We start from the raw sequence: 14,049 nt of genomic DNA on the forward strand, positions 1-14,049 counted from the left end.
ATTTTCTAATCCATATCTTGTAATTTAATATGAATTAAGTGGCTGGATGATTTTTTTTTACTTTAGATTCATGACAACAGCTTTCGGATCATAAAAAACTGGTTTCGAATGATATCAGAGTATAACATGATTTTGATAAATAACCTGAGCTTACCCACATCATCAATCTCTTATTTTCAGAATGTTGATAGTTGCTTTGATTAGTATTTAGTCTTTTTTTTGTTTTATATTCGGTGATTACCAAACATCTTCTTGGAATCTACCGGTAGTCTTCAACATCTTAATCATCTCATTAGCTTCATCCTTAGAGATGTTCTTACCTTCAGCCAAAATGTCGACCAAAGTAGTGTTCACACTATGTGCCATGTTCTTGGCGTCACCACAAATGTACAAGAAGGCACCTTCGTGGATCAACTTCAAGACTTCTTCAGCGTACTCCTTTACCTTATGTTGGACGTAGACCTTTGGTTGGCCAGGCACTCTAGAGTGACAAACAACCATTTCGAAGGCAGAGCCCAACTTCTTAGAGTATTCAGGCCATTCTTCTTGGTACAAGAAGTCATCGGTGTTACGGGAACCATAGAATAGCAAGTGCTTACCTAGTTGGACATTGTCTTGTTGTTCGACCATCTTAGCTCTCTCTCTGATGAAACCACGGAATGGGGCAACACCAGTACCTGGACCGATCATAATAACAGGGGTGGATGGGTTAGTTGGAAGTCTGAAGGTAGAACGACGGACGTGGACAGGGATCTTGTAACCTTGGTACAAGTTACGTGGACCATTTAGATCGTAGTGGACAGGCATGGAGTCAGTTGATTCTTTGTTCTTGGCAAGACTGATGTTTCTTAGTAAGTTGGTAGCAACACCAACAACGTTTGGCAAGGATGAGTCGACAGGGTTTGGATTATTTTCAACAACGGAGGTAATGTGAATGGTTTGCTTTTCGGACAAAGAGGAAGAGGAGATAGAGTAGTAACGTGGTTGCATGTGGGCCATGGCTTCGATCAAGAATTCCCATGGGACGGTAGTCCAAGGTTGGCCGTTAGACAAGTAGTATAGAGCATCAGCGAAGTTATAGTATTTGGAGGTGATTTCCTTGGCGAACAAGTCCTTGTCCTTAGCCAAGACAGTCAGCTTCTTCTTGATTTCCTCGTTTGGAGCAAATTCGATCAAGGAGCCGAAAGTTTGTCTTGAGACAGGGCCAGTGATTTCCAAGTAGTTTCTAACAGCAGCACCTACGGTGGTAGGACATGGGAATGGGACCTTGATGGTAGAGTCAAGTGGTTTCAAGTCGAAGATCATATCAGCGTCCAAGTTGAACAACTTCAAGAATTGTTCAACCTTTTCGTCAGCGTTGGAAGGCCAGACACCCAAGTGGTCACCAGTGGAGTATTTAATGTTGGAGCCAGAGACGTCAATTTCAGAATGGATACAGTTACGGTCACCGCCCTTGAAAAGTTCGTGGGTTTTGGTGATTGGGGCAAGGAATGGTTGGGACAAGTCGAATGGGCCCAATTGGACACCTTCGGAGTTGTAGGACAGTTTGTTAGATGGTAAGTATTGCACGGATGGTTCACCTAGGGAGGTCTTCTCGGTAACGGATTCTAGTTTTTCTAGCTTGAATGCAGGCACGAATTTCTCCTTACGTTCATCTAGGTGCAATCTGCTCTTCAATTCTTCCAGGACGGCGTCCTTCCAGGACAAGTAGTCCTCGTCAGTGGCACCAGTACCGTCGTCACCTTCACCGGCCTCACCAATCTGCTTGGCACCGGCTTCGACAAGGTACTTGACAGCTTTACGGGAAGCCCCGTTGAAGAACTCGTAAGTGGAGTTACCTAGACCGAAACAGGTGAAACTCAAGTTCTCCAAGTCCGTGCTGGAGCAGTTGGACAAGAAGTTCTCGAAGTGCACAGCACCGTCCGGGAAGTCACCCTCACCATAGGTAGAGATGAAGAAAGACACAATACAGGAGTCAGGCAGGTTGTTCAAAGTCTCGAAGTCGTAGTACTCGACATCAGCACACATAACGTTCAGGGCAAACTTAGCGGTAAGCTCCTTGGCATACTTCTTGGCATAGTCCTCAGCAGTACCGGTCTGGGACGCATAGAAGACAACGTAGTTCTTACCATGCTCATTGACTACTTCAGCAATGTCACGTGATGTAGTAGACACGGTGGTAGCGCTATCTTCCTCGGCGAACAGCAGCTCGGAGACGAAGTCCTTGATAACCCGTCTCTTCATATACAGGAAGACCACAACGATCAGGCCTATCAGCACGATCAAGTCAGTCTTATCCATTTTTTTGTATTTTTTGTTTTTGTAGTGTTTTGTTAGTGTTTTTTGAATAGTTTTTTTAGTAGTATCTAGTGTTTTTTTTTTGTGTTTTAAGAAGAAAAAAGAATGTTGAGTGGGGGAAGTATTTTAACTTATAATAATATATAATATAAATATAATAAATTTTTCCTTATTAATACTAATCAATCGTTTGGTTTATAGCTCGTTTAAGATTTTAGTCAAGAGAAAATTTTTCTTTACCTTTATAACTACGGACTTTCTCTCCCACTGCAGTCTCTCCCACTGCAGTCTCTTCCCTTGTTGTCTTTCGTCTTTCGTCTTTCGTCTTTTCCCGAATCTTGACGGGCACGCTGCATTTGCGACTTTTTTTTCTTTGTTGCTTTGCTTTGTTTAACATCGCGTAAAGAGATCGCATCAAAGGGAGGTGCTCCTGCTGTTTCTGAAGGCTAACATGTGGTAATGCACCCACTTACAAGAAGATACCCGTGTGTGATGATTCCTTTTTTTTATCTGCTTTCTGGAAATGATGCGTCCTACGGGAGTTGAATGGAGCATGTGATTGTCGTTGAGTGTGCCCACTGGAAATTTCCTACTTTTCCTTTTAGCTGAATGGCCTTGGTAATACTTATACTAAAAAACTATAATCTTATATCTCTCCCTCTGAAGAGGGAGAGATATAAGATATTAGATATTTGATAAATAGCAACTAGATATTAGTATACACAAAAGATGTCTGCGTATGTATATTCATTGCTTTTTCTTTTTATTTCTTTTAGTTAAATCTTTTTTTTTTTACTAACAATTTTGTATAGTGTGATATTTATTGAGCGCGCTACTCCCGGTACTCTGACGGAGTTCAAAGACCTGCTGGCTAAACAGTTGCTAGAGGTTCGAGAACCGTGGTCTCTGGACGTGAGGACGTACAGGACGCAGGTCAAGGACGACCCCAACAGAGACCGCCTGCTCTACTCCCTCACGTTCTCCCATCACGACAGGAAAACTGTCCTGATGCGCGACGGCCACGGCATGGTCCTCGCTGGCGCTTCCAACGAGGTGGCGGCACCGGAGCTGCGGACCTGTAGCACGGGGTTCTCTGAGCCCATTGACCAGCTGCTGAGCTCGAAACTGTCCAATATGTGGACCCAGAGACAGGTGATACGCGGGGACGCGGGTGAGGCATTGCTGATTACTGGTGGGGTAACCGTGCGTATCGTCAACTTGTTCACCTCGACCGGATTCAAAGGCTTGCTCATCGAGCTCGATCAATCCGAAGATTTAGGTCGGGATGTGGGGAGCTCAAATGGTGTGGAACCTGTGGTGCAACTGCTTAAAGAGATGGGCGTAAAGGACTATAAAGTAGCTGGGCCACAGGATGACTCCAGATATGACGACCAACCCATCTATAAGCTTGCAGAATTGTACATTAAAGTTCTGGAGTATTAGAAAATACATGTGTGTACATATATATATATAATGCAATAATAAAGGATTAGAAAATCATCAACTCATTAGAAAATCAAGCGAGACACCAGGGTTGTATCCGTCCTCATCGTCGTCATCACTTGAATCAGATGCAGTAGAAGGCTTGATCGGGGGCTCTGCAGGTTTAGAACTCTGCTCCTCGGGCTCCGAATCAGAATCTGAATCTGACTCTGAGCTCGAGTCTGAGTCCGAGTCCGAATCAGAGTCCGGTACAGCCTTCTTTTTACCGTTCTTGACATCTTCATCAACCACGGTAAAACCATTCGGTAGATACTCCTCTTTTTTCGAGATATATATCGTTGGAAACTCGATCACCGTGCGGTCCTTCAACGTTTCACCTAGAGGTGTGTCGATTGCATCCACCTTTATGAGCTCCTTCGAGTCGCACATCGTCATAGTATCGCGCGGAAACCATTTGATATAGAATGACAGCTCGCTGTTCTTGATAATCTCGGTACGCTCCTCCTTCTTCTCCACTCCAGCACTTTCCTCGCTCGATAGGCCATAGAACTCACATATCTTATTGAACACGGCTTTACTCAGCCCATCTACTATTGTCTCGTTCTCCTTAGCACGATGTGTCAGGTGTGTAAACTTCTCATTATCAGCACCGCACACAATCCATTCTACTGTCCATGTAAACTGGTTCAAAGAGTTATCCCACTTCGACTTGTTCTGGCTAGACCTCTGCATACCACGCGGCAACATGAGACACGATACTCCACGCCTTATAAGCCTGGTCGGCTCCGGCACAGTATCAGCAGAATCCGCAACATTCAACCGCTGTCTCTTAGGATCATATGCCTCACGTAGTATCCTCCCATTCTTCCGCTTCCCATCTGTCAACTTCACCTCAACAGCCCGCCGCATCTGCACCAAGTAGTTATAGTCGCGCTGCACCAATACATTGCTCTCCTTCTTCTCACCATCTGCTCCCTTAATAACCTCACTAGGAATATACCCGGGATCATGCACCTGACCACTACAACCACTCTCTACCTTGTGTCTCTTGCTACAGTCAAGCGAACAGCTCCGCTTCCCACACCGTGGACACTTATACCGACTCTCTACCTGCTGACATACCTCACAAACAACCATCGTCTTGTCATCCCTCCTTCCTGCCAAAACCATTCAAGGCATCAAAGCTCATCGCTCATCACTTTAAATCATCTTGAAATATTTTTTTTTTTTTCAAGCTTTTCAATTTTTTTTCAATTTTTCCATTTTGAAGGGGTTTTGGCTAAATTAAGTATATAATGACACTTTAAAGCTCGATAAGCCCATTAAAGACCCATAAACCAGAGCTACTAATACTACAGAATAATATAAAAACATGGTATGTTAACTATAGTTTCTTCTCACCCCCGACCTCCCCCACCAACGCAGGCTTTTCTCTGCTTGAAATGTGGTATTTCTCTTCTAACTCCCTATCATTATTCAATTACATGATTTGAGCTCAACATAGAAACATTCATACTAACTACATTGACTGCTGCATTATGATTTTACATATACCAGCTTTTATCTGGAAATTTATTTAGTCACAGAAGAACGGTATTGCTACACTGCTGAAGGCAGAGAAAGAAGCACATGAGATAGTATCTCAGGCCAGGAAGTACAGACAGGATAAGATCAAGCAGGCACAGCTTGATGCTGCCAAGGAAATTGAGGGTTACAAGGCCAAGAAAGAGCAAGAACTAAAGGACTTCGAAAGTAGCAACGCAGGAGGTGTTCAGGAGCTGGAACGCAACGCTGAGGCTGGTGTCCAATCTGAGTTGGACGATATCAAGAAAACTGTGTCAGAAAAGAAGGATCACGTAGTCAAGTTGCTGCTAGAGGCAGTAACAAAGCCAACCACCGAAGTACACATCAATGCCAGTTGATCTGGCTCTTTCTTCTACTTCCTAGTTTTAAATGTATTTTGCGGAATCAGATAAGTCTATATAACCTATTGTTTTTATATAACTACAGTCAATCTATGATAAATAAAATTTTCAATTTGAATAGCCATCGTATAGCTTCCTTCTACTAACCCATTCGCTTCGTCCTTTTGCTTTTAACGAAATATCCAAGCACAGAGCAGCACAGGGCTACACTGGGCACAACTTTCGAAGAATAAGCTGAAAGAAGCTTTATATATATAGGCAAAAGTAACCATAAATCTTGGAACTTCTTGCTCTTCCTAGGTTCTAAGGCTTATAAGCATGCAGAGTGTGTATTTGAATTCAGACATGGTGCAGCGATTGAATAGTACCATCCAGGACTACGTTAAGGACATCCTAAACAACCATTACAATGATGGTGTAGTGATGAATCCTCGTATGGTGATGGGCACCACTTTGGTAGCCTCGCTATTTACCTTATACGTGGCTTACAAGCTATTTGCGTCTGCTGGCTGTGGTTATAAGGCTAGAAGGTTTAAGGCCTCTACACCGGAGGAAGTTATGCCCAATTGGAAGGGACGTAGGTTGGATCCACCACGTCTAGTCGATGATTCCAAGCCTAGATATATCCAGAGTTATTGTCCGGCCACCGGACAGTACTTGGGTGAGTTCAAGTCCATGACCACTGAGGAAATTGATAAATTGGTACGTAATGCTGAAGAAGCTCAGAGCAAATGGGCCAACTCTGCCATTAATAAGAGATTGGAAGTATTGGCAACATTGCAAAAGTTTATCCTTGAAAACCAGGACCTAATTGCTAGGGTTGCTTGTCGTGATTCTGGTAAGACCATGCTGGATGCCTCTATGGGTGAGATTTTGGTTACTTTGGAGAAGATTCAATGGACTTTGAAACATGGCCCACAGACTCTACAGCCCTCTAGACGTCCTGGTCCTACTAACTTCTTCATGAAGTTCTATAAAGGAGCTGAGATCCGTTACGAACCTTTAGGTGTGATCAGTTCCATTGTCTCTTGGAACTACCCATTCCATAACTTAATGGGTCCTATCATTGCTTCCATCTTTACCGGTAACGCCATCATCGTCAAATGTTCCGAACAAGTTGTCTGGTCGTCTGAATACTTTATTGAATTGGTACGTGAATGTTTAAAGACATGTGATGTTGATCCAAACATTGTTCAGCTATGTTACTGTTTGCCTCCAACTAAGGACGATGACGCTGCAAACCATTTCACTTCTCACCCTGGTATCAAGCACATTACTTTCATTGGTTCTCAATCTGTCGCAAAACACATTCTAAACTGCGCTGCTGAATCTCTGACTCCAGTTGTTGTTGAATTGGGTGGTAAAGATGCATTCATTGTTCTAGATTCCGTTAAAGATTTGAAAGCCTTATCTTCTATTATTTTAAGAGGTACTTTCCAATCATCTGGTCAAAATTGTATTGGTATTGAAAGAGTTATTGTCAGTGAAAGAAACTACCAGCCTTTGGTTGACATTTTAAAGGAACGTATGACCAAACAACCTCTACGTCAAGGTTCTGATATTGATCATTTAGAAGATGTTGACATGGGTGCTATGATCTCCGATAACAGATTTGGTCAACTAGAAGGACTCATTAAGGATGCTGTCTCCAAGGGTGCAAAGCTAATCTATGGAGGCTCTCGTTACAACCATCCAAAATTCCCTCTAGGTCATTATTTCCAGCCAACTTTACTAGTTGATGTTACTCCTGATATGGACATTGCCCAGAATGAAGTTTTTGGTCCAATCCTAGTTATGATGAAGGCCAGAAACACTCAACATTGTATTGAATTAGCTAATTCTGCGCCATTTGGTTTAGGTGGTTCCGTTTTCGGTCAAGATTATAATGAATGTAACATGGTGGCCAACAAGTTGAAGACTGGTAATGTTGCTATTAATGACTTCGCTACTTTCTACGTCTGTCAATTACCATTTGGTGGTATTAACGGTTCTGGTTATGGTAAGTTTGGTGGTGAAGAAGGTTTGCTCGGTTTGTGTAATGCAAAGAGTATTTGTTTCGACACCTTGCCTTTCATTTCTACACAAATTCCACCACCTCTTGACTATCCAATCAAGAGTAATAGAAAGGCTTGGGGTTTCGTGAAGAGTTTTATTACTGGCTCTTACGCTATGTCCACCTGGCAACGTATTAAAGCTCTACTTTCGCTTGCAAAGGACGCAAGCTGATTATTCAGAAAATAAATATTGCATCTTTTTATTTAGATGCCTAAATATATAGTTTTTTTATTAACATTTTTACGATACAATTTAAATCCTTAAAAGATTTTTATTTTAATTTAATTCTTAAATATTTACAGCATTAGAATATTCAGTTCATAGAAAAAATATTTGATGGCTAAGTTTAGCCCATTACATTTTTTTCAGCTTGTTTGAGTTGTTCAGTCATCTTATTCACATAGTCCTTATGAATCTTCTCGACATGCTGGATAATCTTCTTTATTGACTCGTCTTTCTTTTGGAGACTTTTGAGTTCTTTCATAACCTCAGTACGAATATGTCCCAGGGATGCCTTGGATTGTGATTGTTTGTACTTCTCAAAAACAGTCTTCAATTCCTTACACAATTGCTGCTTGGATTCAGTGGTTGGTGGGGGTAAAGGAACCTTTAACTGTTGATTATTTGTGGATACTCTCTCAGGGTTCAGATTTAAATCTGCAGCCAAGATGGCACTAACGATATTCTTCACCTCATTAGGATCAAATACGGTTATTAATAATGAGCCTTTGCCCTTCAAAGCTGTAGTTGCCATATCCTTAAATGACCTGCCATTCTTAAGGACTAACTTATCGAATATCTTAGAGTTGAAACTCCCCTGCCTCTTCTCATTCAGCTCCTTTTGATACAGTTCTATGGATTTATCAAATTTAGTAGTCAATTCCTTGACGTATATATTAGGATCAACAATCTCAGGCTCTTCCTCCACAGGAGCAGCTTTCCCCTTAGCAGCTTTCTTCTTCAATAGCAGAGAAGACGTTTGGAACTGACGAGTAAGTGTATTTCTAGTAAGGAAAAAAGAGGTCCTTAAGCTTAACATATTCAGAGTAGTTGGGTTTTACTTGTCACAGGTTTCAATTACTAAAATAACCTCTGAAATCAACAAAAAAAAAATTGACTATGTTATAAAAGCTGTTTTTATTTGAAGTATCCTAAAGTATTGCCTACTACGAAAGAGAAAAAAAAATGGCAACTAGAAGGAAACATAGAATATAGCTTTAAGCTATAATAAATGGACCATGATAATCTATTACTAATATGATTTTAATCTATTTCAGATAATAAGTTTGCAATGGCTCATATAGTACATATTTATTATAGCACTTAAAAACCTGCAACAACTTGTTTCTAAATCATTACTAGAATATCATCGATTTATTATGGTTGTTTGGCCGAGCGGTCTAAGGCGCCTGATTCAAGTTTAATTACTTACTGCATTACAATGTAGGAGCACTCAGGTATCGTAAGATGCAAGAGTTCGAATCTCTTAGCAACCATTATTTTTTTGTAATTTTTTATTTGTACACATGATCAATGTGATCTGATTGAAAGATTTATTAAATTTATTTAAAATTAAAGTAGTATAAATTATAATTCATATATTGTATTACTATATATTCGTTAATTTTTTTTTTTCGTTAATTTGACAATATTGTATAAGTTTTGATTTTTTTACTACCATTACATGTTCTTAGCATTAATGGATTCAGTTAATTTGGCTTGTTTCTTCAAGCTGTCTGGACCATCCATAACAGGTAAAATGATCTCCACAAGTCTGATCTTGTCGTTCTTGTTGAAAGCCTTGTCTTGAATTAGGTTGTTCCACTCTCCAACAGTCTTAACTCTAATGTTCTCGTAGTTCTTGGCACCAAATGCAGGTAGCAATAAGAAATGGTCCCAAGTTTGGACATCGTTATAACCAGCAGTTTCACCATGAATCATTCTTTCGATAGTGTAACCGTTGTTGTTTAGGACAAACATGTAAGGAGCTAGTCCCCATCTAACAGCCGTGGAGATTTCCTGCACAGTTAGTTGCAAAGAACCATCACCAATGAATAAAATAACCCTTTTCTTAGGATCAATTTCGGCAGCAGCAAATGTTGCACCAACACAAGCACCCAAAGTATAACCAATTGAACCCCAAAGAACTTGTGATATACCAATACAATTGTTAGGAAACTTTGACTCAACAATACCAAAGTTGGAGGTACCTGTCTCAGAAATAATGATATCACCTTCTTGGAAGAAGTCACCTACATGGTTCCACAGCCACTCTTGTCTCAAGTTTTCGTTGTCCTTGGCTGTAACAACCTTATCTTTAGCTGTTGGGATCTTTCTAGTGTCCTTTCTGTTTTCAACAATACTTGGGACGACCTTCAGCAACTTTTCCAAGACATATTTCATGTTAACGCCAGGATAGGTAGCCTTTCTAATTTTCATATGATCAGAGTGGAACTCAATAACATTCTTGGCGTGTAATTGGTATGAGAATGAACCAGTGTTGAAATCAGATAGCAAAGCACCCACAGATAGAACTAAGTCAGCGTCCTCGACAAATTCCTTAACTTCAGGATTACTTAGACTACCAACATAGACACCACCAAAGTTAGGCGTATTTTCGTCAATTGAACCCTTACCCAATGGAGTGGTGAATGCAGGGAACTTAGTCATTTCAATTAGTTTTTTGGTCTCACTTCTTACATCGTGTCTGGAGGTACAAGCATCGGCCAAGATGATTGGCTTTTTAGAAGCCTTAATCATAGAGGTTATTTGATCCAAGATCTCTTTTTCGGCGTCAGGATCATTTTCTGGGAATTTGAAGTTAATTGGAGTATCCAAGAGCTTAGCAGACACCTTATCGTCAAACATACTAGCTGGAATACCCAAGTATACAGGTCTCTGAGTCATATAACAGGTTCTGATACATCTATCAATTTCAGAGGCAGCTTGAGCAATATCAGTAACAATAGAGGTGGTTTCAGAAATATTGGCAGATATTCTATGGAAGACATCAAAGTCACCATTACCCAAGGTATGGTGTAGCAATTGCTTTTGAGCCTGAGAAGTGGCAGAAGGAACACCGACCACATGTAAAACACCAACATGTTCGGCATAAGAACCAGCAATACCATTGACAGCAGATAGTTCACCTACACCAAATGTGGTCAGTAAGCAGCCCATACCTTTAACACGAGCATAACCATCGGCAGCGTAGGCAGCATTCAATTCGTTTGCATTACCAGCCCATCTCAAACCTTCAACCTCATAGATTTTATCCAATAAGGCTAAGTTGAAATCACCTGGCAAACCAAAGATAGTATCAATATGGATTTGATGCAATCTCTCAAATAAATAACGACCTAAGGAAATTTGAGACATTTGAAGTTGTTGTTTGTTGTTGTTTTGAATAGTTTTTTTGAATAGTTTAGTATATCAGGAGATATAATATACTTGTACTGGTGTCTTTATTATCTGGAAAGATATTCTACAAGTTGTTATTTTGTTGAAGCTTTATATACTTTTACTTTTATGGTTAATTCAGATCATTCCTTATAATGTTTTTTGTTACTTGATAGTCCATTTTGAATATTAATATTTGATTTAGTATTTTATTTGTTTGCTTTGTTTCAGTTGAATCTTAACTGCATAGCTCCTAATATTTACAAAGTTATTCGCTTGAATTTTTATTGAATAATAAGAAACTCAACAAAGACTATCATTCATTTTTTGAATATTCGAGAATTAATATCTGCATATATCATGAACCAAATAAGGTAAAATAGAATATGACTGTACATCCCACTCCTCATGGCTCCTGTATTATGCATAGCTAAGTTAATAAAGACGCATAGTATGCATTTTGTTTTGCATGTCTCTCCCCCATTGTGCCCTCAGAATATGTCGTAGGGGATGCAAATAGGCACGCAGAATATGTCGTAGGAGCCAAAATCGTAAATCACTTTCTAGATAACCATTTCTTTCTTTCTTTTTTTTGTTGGACCCTGTCGTTGGACCCTGTCATTGGACATCATATTCATATTATGATTACATTTATTATGTAGATAATGTTGCCGTGTTGTAAATAAACGTTGATTATTGTATTTTTTTGCCGACTATCAACTTTTTTTTTATGTTCTGGGGGGTGTAAATATAATTTACCAAATTTGTTTTATTATTTTAATTAAACCTATTTCTGTTATATCGTAATCTCAAAGCATCTCATGATACTGCTTCTTTGTTTTTTTCATGCGTCCTTATACTTGTACTTTAAGTTTCTTAGTCTTCCTAGTTCCTCATCAGCCTCGTTTATCATTGATTTTACTGTGAGGACGACGATGAACAATAAAAGAGGGAGTTGAAGGAAAATTGCTAGTAATAACTTGCCATGGTAGTCGTTTACGGTAATCCATAGTATCAAAAGCAGTAGCATTGTGTTGAGTATGTCTATCTTCTTATTGTCTATAGTAAATTTAAGAGTATCTAGAATCTTGTAATCGTTGACCATCTGGTATCTAAGGGAGAAAAAAGAACATATAATCGAATTCAACCCAAGGGCTAGTGGGGCTGGTGATATATTTTTCTTTCTGGTGAGTAAAAGTAAGAACATTCCAGCACATATCAGATATGAGAGACTAAGCGTGTTGATATACCATCTGTTCTTAACTATTAAATTGACCTCAAACTTCTCTATAAGCTCATCTTGCTCATCAGAGTCAATTGGGCCATGCGGTATCACTATACCCCCATTCCTATCCTGGTCGATATCATCCATTAAATCAGTATCATAGCCCAGTATCTTACGATTAAACCTTCTGATCCGTGACATTATTTGTACTGTGGCGAAATGTTAGTTACTCAAAGAAATATTAATTATAATAGCATCTATACTTTCTTTATAGACAATTGGTTCTTCTTTATATTAATGAACTTATAGATGCTGAGCTTGTGAATGTGTTCAATATTGACCTTCTTCCTATTTTTCAATTTTTTTTCACTTTTTTCACTCATCTCTAAACCCTTAAAAAAACTTTGGTGATGGCCTTACATCAATACCATGAACCCTAAAGATACTAACATATCTGTTGCTAGCAACTGTTATAACAACGTTCTAACTAAAATGAAATCAGCTTCTTCTATGAAGGGATTAGAGGTCCGAGACATAGTGTCCTTGGCCTTCCATCATGTAAAACCGAGGATACATAGGGCACATCCACCGCCTTGGAAAGAAAAACCTGCGATCATTAACCTTCATGGTCTTTTTGGGTCTCATATTATGTACCATTCGCTTAACCGACTGATGGTTCAGAAGTTTGAGACTGATATTTACAGTTTAGACCTTAGGAATCATGGGAATTCTCCTAGGGCTGCTCCATATGACTACGTGACGCTTACCAATGATGTAATTCAATTTGTGCGCAACAATATATACAACGAAACACCTGGTAGACCGCTATATCTTACGGGTTTCTCTTTAGGCGGTCGTGTAGCCCTTCTTGCGACGTTATCGCGGCTATTGAATGTGCAAAAATGTATATCTATTGATCTTCCGCCTTATACAATCCCTGAACTAGACAAGCATTTCACTGGAAATTGTGATCTTGTCAACAGAATTGCTAACCGTGAAATCAAAATCGAGAGAGGGTCTGATAATTGGAAAGATAATGTCTTGGCCATGTTCAAAGAACTCCCGGTCAATGATTCTACTAGTGGCCAAAACTTGGCTCTATATTTCGCTAATGGGTTTCTATCTGTAAAGGCTAACCACGATAAATCGTTGTCTAGTAGAGATGATTATATAGACTACGCTACACCAGTACATTGGATGCCAGATTTAGCTGAAGAAGTTAAAAGATGGCCTGAAAGAAAGGAATTAAACCCAATGATGTATAGATATCAATCTGAGGTCCCCACGCTATTTATGAAAGGTCTGCAATCAGAGTTTATAAAAAGGGACTATTCTCTGTTAAAGGAACATTTCCCTAACTCAGAAGTAAAAGAATTCAATTGTGGGCACAATATCCTAATGGACTTCCCTAAGGAATCATTTGATACAATCATTGAATTCTTTTCAAGAAAACAGCATAAGCAGCACTAAATAGCATGTATATATTCTAATAATTTATTAAATTTTCTAAAAATAGATTTTCGATCTACCATTTATGTGAAAAAAACTCGATCTAAGGATAATAAAGATTTTTTTTTGTCAATTTCAAAGAAAACTTATAGCACAAATCCATTATGATTACGTATGGTTATATAAAGGGCCTTATAAAATTGAGAATGAGTATGAGATAAACCAAAACCTCGATCTTCTCTGGGGTATTATTAC

The 14,049-nt window shown here is 39.5% G+C and overlaps 9 protein-coding genes across 9 annotated transcripts; 4 read left to right on the forward strand and 5 right to left on the reverse strand.

Annotated features, from left to right (window-relative positions):
• Positions 1-237: 237 nt before the first annotated feature.
• On the reverse strand, positions 238-2,301 carry NCP1 (NADPH--hemoprotein reductase; the record flags this gene model as incomplete). Its single annotated transcript, XM_071050893.1, has 1 exon — positions 238-2,301. The coding sequence occupies one exon, from the start codon at positions 2,299-2,301 to the stop codon at positions 238-240; it is 2,064 nt and encodes a 687-aa protein (XP_070908105.1).
• Positions 2,302-3,027: 726 nt separating this feature from the next.
• SRB2 (Srb2p) lies at positions 3,028-3,741 on the forward strand (the record flags this gene model as incomplete). The annotated part of the gene is made up of 2 exons (XM_071050894.1): positions 3,028-3,035; positions 3,111-3,741. 2 exons carry the CDS (start codon positions 3,028-3,030, stop codon positions 3,739-3,741), a joined length of 639 nt encoding a protein of 212 aa, XP_070908106.1.
• A 57-nt stretch (positions 3,742-3,798) lies between these two features.
• On the reverse strand, positions 3,799-4,911 carry BCD1 (Bcd1p; the record flags this gene model as incomplete). Its single annotated transcript, XM_071050895.1, has 1 exon — positions 3,799-4,911. One exon carries the CDS (start codon positions 4,909-4,911, stop codon positions 3,799-3,801), a length of 1,113 nt encoding a protein of 370 aa, XP_070908107.1.
• A 202-nt stretch (positions 4,912-5,113) lies between these two features.
• Positions 5,114-5,663, forward strand: VMA10 (H(+)-transporting V1 sector ATPase subunit G; the record flags this gene model as incomplete). The annotated part of the gene is made up of 2 exons (XM_071050896.1): positions 5,114-5,116; positions 5,322-5,663. 2 exons carry the CDS (start codon positions 5,114-5,116, stop codon positions 5,661-5,663), a joined length of 345 nt encoding a protein of 114 aa, XP_070908108.1.
• Positions 5,664-5,984: 321 nt separating this feature from the next.
• Positions 5,985-7,892, forward strand: MSC7 (meiotic recombination directing protein; the record flags this gene model as incomplete). The annotated part of the gene is made up of 1 exon (XM_071050897.1): positions 5,985-7,892. One exon carries the CDS (start codon positions 5,985-5,987, stop codon positions 7,890-7,892), a length of 1,908 nt encoding a protein of 635 aa, XP_070908109.1.
• Positions 7,893-8,067: 175 nt separating this feature from the next.
• Positions 8,068-8,760, reverse strand: RRF1 (Rrf1p; the record flags this gene model as incomplete). The annotated part of the gene is made up of 1 exon (XM_071050898.1): positions 8,068-8,760. One exon carries the CDS (start codon positions 8,758-8,760, stop codon positions 8,068-8,070), a length of 693 nt encoding a protein of 230 aa, XP_070908110.1.
• A 641-nt stretch (positions 8,761-9,401) lies between these two features.
• On the reverse strand, positions 9,402-11,099 carry RNJ42_00729 (alpha-keto acid decarboxylase family protein; the record flags this gene model as incomplete). The annotated part of the gene is made up of 1 exon (XM_071050899.1): positions 9,402-11,099. The coding sequence occupies one exon, from the start codon at positions 11,097-11,099 to the stop codon at positions 9,402-9,404; it is 1,698 nt and encodes a 565-aa protein (XP_070908111.1).
• Positions 11,100-11,964: 865 nt separating this feature from the next.
• Positions 11,965-12,546, reverse strand: RNJ42_00730 (uncharacterized protein; the record flags this gene model as incomplete). The annotated part of the gene is made up of 1 exon (XM_071050900.1): positions 11,965-12,546. One exon carries the CDS (start codon positions 12,544-12,546, stop codon positions 11,965-11,967), a length of 582 nt encoding a protein of 193 aa, XP_070908112.1.
• A 228-nt stretch (positions 12,547-12,774) lies between these two features.
• Positions 12,775-13,815, forward strand: EAT1 (putative hydrolase; the record flags this gene model as incomplete). The annotated part of the gene is made up of 1 exon (XM_071050901.1): positions 12,775-13,815. The coding sequence occupies one exon, from the start codon at positions 12,775-12,777 to the stop codon at positions 13,813-13,815; it is 1,041 nt and encodes a 346-aa protein (XP_070908113.1).
• Positions 13,816-14,049: the final 234 nt, after the last annotated feature.

The sequence above is a fragment of the Nakaseomyces bracarensis genome (assembly GCF_045282275.1).
Source record: "Nakaseomyces bracarensis strain CBM3 chromosome Unknown Scaff4_1, whole genome shotgun sequence".
NCBI classification, from domain to species: Eukaryota; Fungi; Ascomycota; class Saccharomycetes; order Saccharomycetales; family Saccharomycetaceae; genus Nakaseomyces; species Nakaseomyces bracarensis.